The sequence below is a fragment of the Pseudophryne corroboree genome, chromosome 8, assembly GCF_028390025.1.
Source record: "Pseudophryne corroboree isolate aPseCor3 chromosome 8, aPseCor3.hap2, whole genome shotgun sequence".
Classification (NCBI taxonomy): domain Eukaryota; kingdom Metazoa; phylum Chordata; class Amphibia; order Anura; family Myobatrachidae; genus Pseudophryne; species Pseudophryne corroboree.
This window is the reverse complement of record NC_086451.1, coordinates 361080364-361093603: the sequence shown is the minus strand read 5'-3', so window position 1 is coordinate 361093603 and position 13240 is coordinate 361080364. Positions and strand designations below refer to the sequence as shown.

The 13240-nt window shown below is 44.1% G+C and overlaps 1 protein-coding gene across 2 annotated transcripts in view; it reads right to left on the bottom strand.

The window, feature by feature from the left end:
• The window catches only part of LOC134949132 (UAP56-interacting factor-like), a 170293-nt gene that overhangs the window by 101798 nt on the left and 55255 nt on the right, over nucleotides 1–13240 (bottom strand). For both annotated transcript variants that reach the window (XM_063937540.1, XM_063937539.1), the window contains 2 exons: nucleotides 3951–4085; nucleotides 2571–2719 (listed from right to left, as the gene is read on the bottom strand). In XM_063937540.1, coding sequence (XP_063793610.1) covers nucleotides 2571–2719; nucleotides 3951–4085 — 284 coding nt within the window. The remainder of the gene's footprint in view (nucleotides 1–2570; nucleotides 2720–3950; nucleotides 4086–13240) is intronic.

Sequence of the window (13240 nt, the reverse complement as noted above, 5' to 3'; positions counted from 1 at the left end):
TTCTTTAGTTGTGCCCAGTCTCCTGCGGAGCCGCTATCCCCCATGGTCCTTACGGAGTTCCCAGCATCCACTAGGACGTCAGAGAAACCTTGTTTAACAACACACTGTAAGGGTATGCTTATACTGTAAACCTTAGTACTGTAATATTACCACAATGTAACGCTTATTGACCTTGATAATATGAAAGCTGTTTGAGCGATTGAGACGCTCAGAAAACCCTTTACAATAACTGGTGAAACACACAAGACCTGGTAAGGTTCCAACACCTTCGTAGAAGATACTTTAGTATAAAAAAGGGGAAAAACAGTTACAGCTTATACACTACAGACCTAACATCAATATCTAAACAGAATAACAAGAAATAAATGTGAACAATAGCTAACGATCGCAAACAGAATAAACACAAAGAGAATAAAATGGCAAACACCTAAAGGATAACAAAATGAGAACGAATGGCGTACATAAAGAATAACAAAATGGCTACAGAGAAACTTACACACGTGGGAATGATTCGCAAGCGCGTCCTGGACCAGCCCTCCGCCTTCAGTGTGAAAACCTTTGTATAGAGAGTGAGTGCTGGTCCAGCAATGGTGGCCTTTATATACACAACATACAGTAACAATACAATTGTCCCTATAATCTTATAGTTCATTGGACACAGGAATGTGTCTCTGCATTATAACAAAAGGTCATAGGTGGGTTCGAACAGGTGGGCTGTGTCTTTCTCCAACTGCTCAGGTGGGAGGCATCCTCAGGATTCCCGCCGCATGGATAATGAACAGCAAATACAGCAAATGTCTCTAAACTACTTTTAAACATAACTATACGCAGGAGCGAACAATCTCTTCCTAACCAACACCGAAATGTTACATTTAAAATACTCTACAGCTGGATACTAGACATCACCGTTCTACCTTTGTCTGACCCTTCATATCATGCAAAGAGGAATTTCTCTGTCCAAGAACCGTTTACACTATACATACTTTCTGACATTGTTAAGGGAAATACTATCTATAAAACACACTATTTAGGTTAAATATGTTGCTATCGAGTTGCTCGCTAGACGCTCACAAACTCCGCCGTAAATACACATCTCCATGCGCAGGAGACGTCGGAGCATCCCTTACGCAACCTGAGGGGATGCGTACGCACGGGGGAGTGGGTGCACGAGCAGCGGGCATGTGCATTGGGGTTAGTACAAGGCATTGTGAATCACGATATTTTTCGACTTTGACAATATATATATATATATATATTATATATATATATAAATAAAACGCAGGTCCGGCTCTCCCTGTTATAAATATGCTGCGCCGGGTGCCCACACATAAAAGGATGTATGTAGATAGGCAGGTGTGGCACTCTTGGCGTCTGAGAAACTTAAATGGAGACATGCATATTGAATGCCATTGCCAAAAAATGGGAGTTTAGCGCTAAGCTCGCACATTTTGCCGAACTCTCAAATGTAATACGGTGCGGGAACATGCAAACTCGTATGTTTCCTGCAATCTCAGAACGCACATCCAGATATTTTGCTATTGCACAAATACAACCCGGGCAATGTAATACGATGCTCCCCCCCCCCCCCAAAAAAAAAGCATAACAAGCCCCGGGCTCTTTGAGCGGTCCTGGTTGCATAAATGTAGGAGAAACAGGAGTAGGGTTGCCCTGTATTTCCACAACCAACACCGGGCTCTTGGACTGGTCCTGGTTCCAAAAACCATTGGGGGGGAGGGGGGATGGAGAAGAGATGTGGCGGATCCTCGTGTTTTTTAACCCTGCAACGGGTCCCACTAGCCTGGGAGGTAATGCCACAGCCATGGGGACATGTTTATATGTTTATACTGGTCCCTGCGGCTATAGAATCCCCCCTCCCCACCCCCCCAACTAGTCAGCCCTGGCCAGGGAACCCTGAGGAAGAGGGGACTTCCCCCCCCCCCCCCCCCCCCCCCCCCTTCAGGGCCGGGGCTGAAGCCCAGCGGTAGATGCCAAGTGGATAGCAGTGAAGTGTAAAACAAAAAAAAGAATATAGTCTTTTACAGGTGGAACTACAGGTCCCAGCAAGTACGGATCTCAATGATGTGTATGCTTCTGTCAAAACTTCGCATTACAAGGTGCAAGTTTAACCAAGAAAAAAATCTTGCCCTACATCGCACAGTGTAGTAGCCTTGAGCTTAAAAACTCACAGTTTATTACACTGTGCAAGTTGCTGCACCAACTTGCACCCTCTAATGTGCGAGAAGGTTCGGGCTGGACTTTTACTAAAAACTCACACTCCATTACATCCTGACCCTAGTTTTCTCTAACACTGTATCTTGGAAAATTTATTTTGTAGAAACCAGGTTCCTAACGCACCAGGACTATAAGTGGTAGCAATTGTGTTGCTGCATTGGAACCTAGAACACTTTCTGGGTTCCAATGCTAGTCTGACAGATACACGACTCGTTTGTTTGGGGCTAGTCCAAGTAAGGTGAGCAATGGAGTGTTAAAAGATGTTTGAATCAAGATATTATTGCACAATAATCATGCTGAAACAACAACAAAAAAAGCGCATGTGAATTGAATCTTACCAGTGTTCTTACACTTAGCCGATTGAGGGGGCTCACACCATTCAGCGATGTAGCAGCTCTCCGGCGAGTCACTGGACCAATAGAATTGTTTCTGCTAGCGACACCAGGAAACCTTTGCTGTTTAAATCCGGGATTAGGCCTCCCAGGTCCTAGCAGATTTAGCACATTGTAAAATATTAGATATTATTACACTCATTAAATTAATATCATCATAGGAGATTCTCACGGTAAGGAATATTGCTTGGAAAGTTCTATTTCCTACATTACTTCCATATGCATAAGCAGTAATTCTTTTTGTCCTATTTGGGCATGACATGCCCCAAACAAAATACCACATGTACTGTATACATATACAGCATTCTTTTACTACAGGGTGACGTACATGAAGTTGACATTCTGAATGTCGACATTTTATATGTAGACAGTACTGCTACCCTAACCATCATAATATAGATCTGCATAATGTCGACATTTTGAATATGTTAACATATCGTCAATGATGTCACTATGAACATGATGATATTATGCCCAAATAGGTCAACATTCTCAACAATTCAACACTACAGTGCTGACATTCTGAATGTTGACACAGTGGGGCATATGTAATAGGGTCAGAGTTTGCCCGCGGTGCCGGATAGCAGCCAAACTCGGAGGATTTTTTAACCACTTGCCTGGCATGGTCGCATCAGATGCGACCACACTAGCAAGAGCTTTATCTGACCTGGTCGCACAGGATGCGACCAGTCAGATAAAAAGTGTTAGCAGCGGCAGGGAAGAGAAACTTCCCTCAGCTGCTGCTTTCAGAGAGACAGGCAGGTCCCTCTGCCTTCCCACACCCTCCCCCCATGTTTGCCGTACTGCAGATCATTGCTGATTGATTAGCCCGGCAGGACCCCCAACTCGGCGGCTACAGCCAATAGCAGCCGCTGGGAAATGTAAATCAAGCTGTGTACCTGGCGGCTGTCCCCCACTGTCAAAAGTAAAGTTGCGACTGTCGCGATGTTTCATATGGTGCCGACCGATGTTCCGATGTTTGGGAAAAACATTTTTACAAAAATTGGGAATTTTTTTTTTATTTTATTTTTTTTAACCAAAATCATTTTGGATAAGGTTAAATTCATGTTCTTCACCTAATTCACTCATTAAAAAAAAAAAAAAAAATTCTGAGCGATTTTTTTTGGGGGGGGGAAATAGTCAGTTAAGTGGTTAAATTGGCAATCATTTAAAAAACCATGCCTTGTAAATGATGGGTTTTTAAAAAAAAGTCTGAGATCAACCGTCATCCCGCACCTCCAGCAAACTCCGACCCTATTACGTATGCCCCAGTAACTACTGTACATACCCTAGTACATGCCGAGAGAAGCAATGTTTGGTACAAACCTCGTTGATTTCTTGGTGGAACTCTAAAGAGTTTCTTGTTTTGGAAATTGGTGCCTCTGGTTCTGCCAGGTTGTCCTGTTTGGGCCAATGAGGACTGAAGATCTGACTCTTCCTTTTGAAGCTTTATAATATCATCTGAATGAGAGAATACAACTGTAACTATATGGAACAGAAACAATTACCAAGCACATAAGGAATTGATTTTTGCACCAGCTGGGATCTGCTGGAGATGGTACTGCACCCTGCTAGCTGCACGTCAATGAAGTCACATTTCCAGGTGCGATTTGTCAAAGTAAAACCAAGCTCCAAAAATGCAAAGTACCAAATGCAATAAGGACACGGATTCATAAAAGGCGTTCGTGAAACTAAACCAAGCAAGTGTAACAGTTTGATGTGGGGTTTACACTTTTGTAGAGTTTACCTCTGTCACCTCTACGCACTTTAAGGAGAAGTCAATTCATGGCCACCAAGAAAGGTGAAGTGACTTTACAGCCAGCAGCATTGCTGATATCTCTCGCACGGTACAGTGTTGGGCAGCTATGGTATTCTATGGTGATGTGCGCAGCGGAACATCATGGCAGCACAGTGCAGAGACCTGAACCACTTCCACTTTGCACAGGTACATCTGAGAGTGAAATGAAGGCTTACACCTCAATGTGTGCCGGGTGGACAAGATGGGCACACGAGTGGTTAATGAAAGTTTGGCTCCGTGCATCATTTATTTATAAACTTTGACCATAACCATGTACATGACTATAAACAGAAGTATGCAGAATGTGGACATCCCTTTATGCATACAGTGCCTATAAAATATATTTGTCATATTTTGCGGTTACAACATACAATGTATATAAAGAAAATGCAATGACGATAAATATTCTTTCAAGTGCACGCACTGCAGCAGGATTTCTCTGTACATTGCTTTTCTCATTTACCTATTCTTATGAGACTATAGGAATGAATATAAGTCTATATGCTAATATGATGAAGGCATTAGTCTCCAAAATTATAAAAATATATATACATCTCTCTCTCTACATGTTTATATATGCTAAGTTTCTCTGTAGTTTATATTGTCCCATGTTATAACACTAAGGTCTGAGCGCATAAAGATAGCAATATGAATGGATGTGATATGTAGATATGCTTTTACACATGATTTATGATAAAATTTCTTATAATGAATGTTCATAAATAAAGAATAAAATTAAGATATAACAAACTTAATGTCCACTATAATTATGCTATCAATAGTACTGAGTACTTAACCCACCATATGTGCACACACGCTCATATATTCCTTTCCCCCACTTAGGTGTTGGAGATTATTAAATTATAATTATACAGCTGCTAGAAAGATTTTTAGTATGGCTTCAACCTTATGGGATCATAGTGATTCTGTCCGCATAACAGAAATGTATTTTTATTTATGATAAATTGACAGTCTTATGATTTAATTTAAAATGTTTTTTTAAATTGACCATGTTTAATCAAAAACTCTGTGACACGTTATCTGTGTATGAAGGCTAAGATTCTAATGCACCTGTTGAGCCTCCATACTCACCTGTTCCTAATGATTATAATGGGACAAGGTATAAAAGAATTAAAATTGTGCTCAGAGAAGAACACTCTGCCTCTTGAAGAAGCCGCCTGAGGTGTGGAGAAACGCGTTGAGGGTACAGAAGGGCCACTGTTGACCATCTAGTGTCCCAAGGAGCGCAATACTCATTGCTATCAGCCGTTTGTTACAAGCTGTCGGTGAATGATTCAGCCTGCGATCTAATCATCTCACTTAAACTTCCCCTGCATTTGGAACATTGCTACACTTTGCCCGGCTGGGCGCTGCTCAGTTAAGCTGGGGGATCTGCACGGCGGTCCGGCGCACTCACTCTGTGCCGCACTGAAGGGAACGGTTCTCACCTGAACATACCGCTGACGGATGTCTCACCCATGCACAGGGTGATAACAAGCGGCTTTCAACTACCTATCCCGTGCAGTAAGAGATTACAACGTCTCAGTGAGTAACAGCAACCGGTTGGTTTATTATTCATATTTGCTCCAAGGAAACAGCTATTTAAATCTGGACACTTCCATATGGTCATAGACGCTAATTACACCATCTTGCAGTATTTCATTTCCACTTGAACTGTTAGATATGGAACTAATGTGAGAGATTAATCCTATCCTACAGAGACGGGCTCTCCCTTATTTCAGCGTCCCTTTCACATATTAATACACCATATGTTTGTATTAGAGGCTTATAATACCTCAGTTATATGCTCTGTGCATTGTTGTGGTCTTTTAATCAGTCTGTTATTGTTTTTATGTTAATAAATTGTTTTTTATCAATATCATTGGTACTGTGTGCCGACCTGGTGGTTTGTTTTAGTTGTTTTATTTTAAGGAGGCCGGCTACCTCCTTACCAGGTGGCTGCCATTATCAGTGTTATATTTGCACGACCCTGCTCAGCGCCTACAAACCTTTTTTCTGTTTGTACCTATTCTTATGGGCTTTCCATCCTTGCCGCAGAGAAGCATCCCCCATAACATGATGCTGCCTCCACCAGCCTCATTGTATGGACGCTGCTTTGGGTGGGATCCGGTCTCTAGGTCGACAGTAACTAGGTCAACACTATCTAGGGTCGACAGGGTCTCTAGGTCGACATGAGTATTTCACAATTTTTTTCTTTTTTTAATCTTGTCATACTTAACGATCCACGTGGACTACGATTGGAACCGTAATTGCCATGCAAGGGGACACAGTGCACTAATTGGGGTTCCCGGTCACTCTACGAACAAGACGACACCAAAAAAACTCATGTTGACCTTTTCACCTGTCGACCTAGACCATGTCGACCTAAAGACCATGTCGACCTAGAGACCCTGAAGACCTAGTTACTGTCGACCAATAGCGGTCGACCTAGACACTGTCGACCTAGTTACTATCTACCTTCCATACCACACCTGCTTTGGGTGGGGTGCGTTCAAACTGAAAGCTAATTTGCAGTGTGGAAATTAAGCAGACAGTATATACCCTGCACAGAAACAATATAACCCACCCAAATCTAACTCTCTCTGTACATGGTACATCTGCCCCACCTGCAGTGCTACATGGTTTTGCCCAATTGCTAACTTTTTTGGTTTGTTAACAAACCTGAATAACCCCCTTAGCTATGAGGGTTAAGTGGCTACATAAAGGGGTGAATTTAATTAAATGTGATGTGCTGCCAGGGATTGCCGCAATGTACAGCACATATCGGCCATATACAGTAGGGCTAGCATCACAAGTTTTCTCTTGCACCCCATAGATCAGTGTTTTCCAACCATGGTACTCAAGGCACACTAACATTCCAGGCTTTAGTTATATCCCTGCTTGAGCACAGATGGTTAAATCAAAATAACTGATACCACTTTCAAATCGCAATGCCGGGTCGCACCCGGGATTTGGAAACGGGTCCTTCCCAGGTGCGACCCGGCACTGAACCCTTTCACACTGGCTTCCCGACCCGGCAATATGCCAGCTCAGGTTGCCATCGGGGGCTGGGTCAAAGGTGGTGTTGGGAAACTAGATCATCTCCATGCTGCCTCTGCCTATACTGTGAACAGGTCCCGGGTCGCATTGACCCGGCAACCCGTTCACCCTGCACCTGACCCAGTAATAACCCTTTATTCCCGGGTTGAAATACCCAGGAATTTGGGACTGACCCCTTTCGCACCGTACAGTGACCAGTGCCAACCCGGCAACATACCGAGTCGATATTGGGATATTTGTGTGGTGTGAAAGGGGTATAAATTACTAAAAAAAAAAAGTCACCTGTGCTCAAGTATGGATATGCTTAAAACCTCCACTGTTGGTGTGCCTTGAGGACCATGTTTGGGAACCCCTGCCATAGAGGGTATGAGGAAAAGCCTGCGATTCTGGTGCACGCTATGTGCCATTCTGGAACAACACGTAGCATCCATCATACTGAAATTAATCCCCCCCCAAATAAAACACAAGTATCTCAGGTATAATGACTGGTCCAGTGGTGTCAACCTTGATTCTTTGCTATTTCCCTGCCACCTGACACAGATAGCTATTATAGGCATATAGAAACAGGGGGGTAAATTTACTAAGATGGGAGTTCTATTTAAGATGGGTTGTTGCCCATAGTTACCAATCAGATTCCAGGTATTATCTTCTAGAAGGTGCTAGATAAATGAGAAGTAGAATCTGATTGGTTGCTATGGGCAACATCCCATCTTCAATAGAACGCCCATCTTAGTAAATTTACACCAAGTACTAGAAACTTAATAGATATTCTAGAGCAAACAAACTTATGGAGGCATCATGTGGTAGGTTATTCTCAAACAATAAACACAGTAAGTATACCTACTGTATATAGTGGATTGGAGGAATTATTGAGTGGTTGCACTTAAAGCATAATTCACATGATACTTTATAACACGTTCGACACCCCAGCTAGAAGAACTCAGGGTGTTTAAATACTCAGCACCCTCTTTCGGGGTATGCAAGATTGCTGACGGGAAAATGGACTCAGCATTCTGCTACCTCAAGCCAGAAGGAGCTGACCTTTTGAACAGACTCAGACTGGAAGTATCTACAGTATAATATGAAGTTTTCGAGAAAAAAAAAAATAGTTTTTAAGTACATTCTGAGGGCTGTCACTACCATTCAGCATACAGCTACCTGGGCCGCCAATGGTTAGTAACTTCCTAAAATATTTACTAAGCTTTGGATGGAGATACAGTGGACGGACATAAAGTACCAGCCAATCAGCTCCTAACTGTCGTTTTTCAAATCCAGCCTGGCAGTTAGGAGCCGATTGCCTGGTACTTTATCTCCATCCACTTTATCTCCATCCAAAGTTTAGTAAATAGACCCCTAAGGGTGAAATGGATGAAGCAGTCCAAAGAGTGGAGAAGTGAGCCAGTGGAGAAGTTGCCCAATCAGCTGCTATATATAATTTTATAGAACGTGCTTGATAAATGTAACCTCAATGCTGATTGGTTGCCATCAAAGAGTGAAGTTGAATTCACTCTTTTCACCGCATTATACATTTCCTTCATTATATCTCAACTAGGGGGGAAATGTACTAAGCCTTGGAGATTGATAAAGTGAAGAGAAGTAATATAAGAGCTCCTAACTGCCATGTTACGGTCTGTTTAAAAAACAACACCTAGGAGCTGATTGGTTGGTACTTTCTCTCTTTCCACTTTATCAGTCTCCAAGGCTTAGTACTCTGCCCCCTAGTGTTTATAATGCTCTTGTAGTAGAGCAATACCCTCTGTTATAACTAGTGATGTGCACCGGACATTTTTCGGGTTTTGGTTTTGGATTCGGTTCCGCGGCCGTGTTTTAGATTCGGACGCGTTTTGGCAAAACCTCCCTGAAAATTTTTTGTCGGATTCGGGTGTGTTTTGGATTCGGGTGTTTTTTTACAAAAAACCCTCAAAAACAGCTTAAATCATAGAATTTGGGGGTCATTTTGATCCCATAGTATTATTAACCTCAATAACCATAATTTCCACTCATTTTCAGTCTATTCTGAACACCTCACAATATTATTTTTAGTCCTAAAATTTGCACCGAGGTCGCTGGATGACTAAGCTAAGCGACCCAAGTGGTCGACACAAACACCTGGCCCATATAGGAGTGGCACTGCAGTGTCAGACAGGATGGCACTTCAAAAAAATAGTCCCCAAAAAGCACATGATGCAAAGAAAAATGAAAGAAAAAAGAGGTGCAAGATGGAATTGTCTTGGGCCCTCCCACCCACTTTTATGTTGTATAAACAGGACATGCACACTTTAACAAACCCATCATTTCAGCGACAGGGTCTGCCACACAACTGTGACTGAAATGACTGGTTGGTTTGGGCCCCCACCAAAAAAGAAGCAATCAATCTCTCCTTGCACAAACTGGCTCTACAGAGGCAAGATGTCCACCTCCTCCTCATCATCCGATTCCTCACCCCTTTCACTGTGTACATCCCCCTCCTCACAGATTATTAATTCGTCCCCACTGGAATCCACCATCTCAGGTCCCTGTGTACTTTCTGGAGGCAATTGCTGGTGAATATCGCCACGGAGGAATTGATTATAATTAATTTTGATGAACATCATCTTCTCCACATTTTCTGGAAGTAACCTCGTACGCCGATTGCTGACAAGGTGAGCGGCTGCACTAAACACTCTTTCGGAGTACACACTGGAGGGTAAGCAACTTAGGTAAAATAAAGCTAGTTTCTGCAAGGGCCTCCAAATTGCCTCTTTTTCCTGCCAGTATACGTACGGACTGTCTGACGTGCCTACTTGGATGCGGTCACTCATATAATCCTCCACCATTCTTTCAATGGTGAGAGAATCATATGCAGTGACAGTAGACGACATGTCAGTAATCGTTGGCAGGTCCTTCAGTCCGGACCAGATGTCAGTACTCGCTCCAGACTGCCCTGCATCACGGCCAGCGGGTGGGCTCGGAATTCTTAGCCTTTTCCTCGCAGCCCCAGTTGCGGGAGAATGTGAAGGAGGAGCTGTTGACGGGTCACGTTCCGCTTCACTTGACAATTTTCTCACCAGCAGGTCTTTGAACCTCTGCAGACTTGTGTCTGCCGGAAAGAGAAATACAGCGTAGGTTTTAAATCTAGGATCGAGCACGGTGGTCAAAATGTAGTGTTCTGATTTCAACAGATTGACCACCCGTGAATCCTGGTTAAGCGAATTAAGGGCTCCATCCACAAGTCCCACATGCCTAGCGGAATCGCTCTGTTTTAGCTCCTCCTTCAATGTCTCCAGCTTCTTCTGCAAAAGCCTGATGAGGGGAATGACCTGACTCAGGCTGGCAGTGTCTGAACTGACTTCACGTGTGGCAAGTTCAAAGGGTTGCAGAACCTTGCACAACGTTGAAATCATTCTCCACCGCGCTTGAGTCAGGTGCATTCCCCCTCCTTTGCCTATATCATAGGCAGATGTATAGGCTTGAATGGCCTTTTGCTGCTCCTCCATCCTCTGAAGCATATAGAGGGTTGAATTCCACCTCGTTACCACCTCTTGCTTCAGATGATGGCAGGGCAGGTTCAGGACTGTTTGCTGGTGCTCCAGTCTTCGGCACGCGGTGGCTGAATGCCGAAAGTGGCCCGCAATTCTTCGGGCCACCGACAGCATCTCTTGCACGCCCCTGTCGCTTTTTAAATAATTCTGCACCACCAAATTCAATGTATGTGCAAAACATAGGACGTGCTGGAATTTGCCCAGATGTAATGCACGCACAATATTGCTGGCGTTGTCCGATGTCACAAATCCCCAGGAGAGTCCATTTGGGGTAAGCCATTCTGCGATGATGTTCCTCAGTTTCCGTAAGAGGTTGTCAGCTGTGTGCCTCTTCTGGAAAGCGGTGATACAAAGCGTAGCCTGCCTAGGAACGAGTTGGCGTTTGCGAGATGCTGCTACTGTTGCCGCCGCTGCTGTTCTTGCTGCGGGAGGCAATACATCTACCCAGTGGGCTGTCACAGTCATATAGTCCTGAGTCTGCCCTGCTCCTCTTAACCACGGACATGTGGACAAGTGGACATTGGGTACAACTGCATTTTTTAGGACACTGGTGACTCTTTTTCTGAGGTCTGTGTACATTTTCGGTATCGCCTGCCTAGAGAAATGGAACCTAGATGGTATTTGGTACCGGGGACACAGTACCTCAATCAAGTCTGTAGTTGCCTGTGAATTAACGGTGGATAACGGAAACACGTTTCTCACCGCCCAGGCTGCAAAGGCCTGAGTTATCCGCTTTGCAGCAGGATGACTGCTGTGATATTTCATCTTCCTCGCAAAGGACTGTTGGACTGTCAATTGCTTACTGGAAGTAGTACAAGTGATCTTCCGACTTCCCCTCTGGGATGACGATCGACTCCCAGCAGCAACAACAGCAGCGCCAGCAGCAGTAGGCGTTACACTCAAGGATGCATCGGAGGAATCCCAGGCAGGAGAGGACGCGTCAGACTTGACAGTGACATGGCCTGCAGGACTATTGGCTTTCCTGTGTAAGGAGGAAATTGACACTGAGGGAGTTGGTGGTGTGGTTTGCAGGAGCTTGGTTACAAGAGGAAGGGATTTAGTGGTCAGTGGACTGCTTCCGCTGTCATCCAAAGTTTTTGTAATTGTCACTGACTTATGATGAATGCGCTGCAGGTGACGTATAAGGGAGGATGTTCCGAGGTGGTTAACGTCCTCACCCCTACTTATTACAGCTTGACAAAGGCAACACACGGCTTGACACCTGTTGTCCGCATTTGTGTTAAAATAATTCCACACCGAAGAGGTGGTGATTTTTTTTGTAATTTGACCAGGCATGTCAATGGCCATATTCGTCCCACGGACAACAGGTGTCTCCCTGGGTGCCTGACTTAAACAAACCACCTCACCATCAGAATCCTCCTTGTCAATTTCCTCCTCAGCGCCAGCAACACCCATATCCTCATCCTGGTGTACTTCAACAGTGACATCTTCAATTTGACTATCAGGAACTGGACTGCGGGTGCTCCTTCCAGCACTTGCAGGGGGCGTGCAAATGGTGGAAGGCGCCACCTCTTCCCGTCCAGTGTTGGGAAGGTCAGGCATCGCAGCCGACACAATTGGACTCTCCTTGGGGATTTGTGATTTAGAAGAATGCACAGTTCTTTGCTGTGCTTTTGCCAGCTTAAGTCTTTTCATTTTTCTAGCGAGAGGATGAGTGCTTCCATCCTCATGTGAAGCTGAACAACTAGCCATGAACATAGGCCAGGGCCTCAGCCGTTCCTTGCCACTCCGTGTCGTAAATGGCATATTGGCAAGTTTACGCTTCTCCTCAGACGCTGTTAATTTTGATTTTTGGGACATTTTACTGAACTTTTGTGTTTTGGATTTTACATGCTCTCTACTATGACATTGGGCATCGGCCTTGGCAGACGACGTTGATGGCATTTCATCGTCTCGGCCATGACTAGTGGCAGCAGCTTCAGCACGAGGTGGAAGTGGATCTTGATCTTTCCCTATTTTACCCTCCATATTTTTGTTCTCCATTTTTATTGTGTGGAATTATATGCCAGTATCAATAGCAATGGCCTACTACTATATATACTGCGCACTACTGAAATGCACCACAGGTATGGATGGATAGTATACTTGACGACACAGAGGTAGGTAGAGCAGTGGCCTACTGTACCGTACTGCTATATATTATATACTGGTGGTCAGCAAAATTATGCACTGTACTCCTACTATATACTACAATGCAGCACAGATATGGAGCGTTT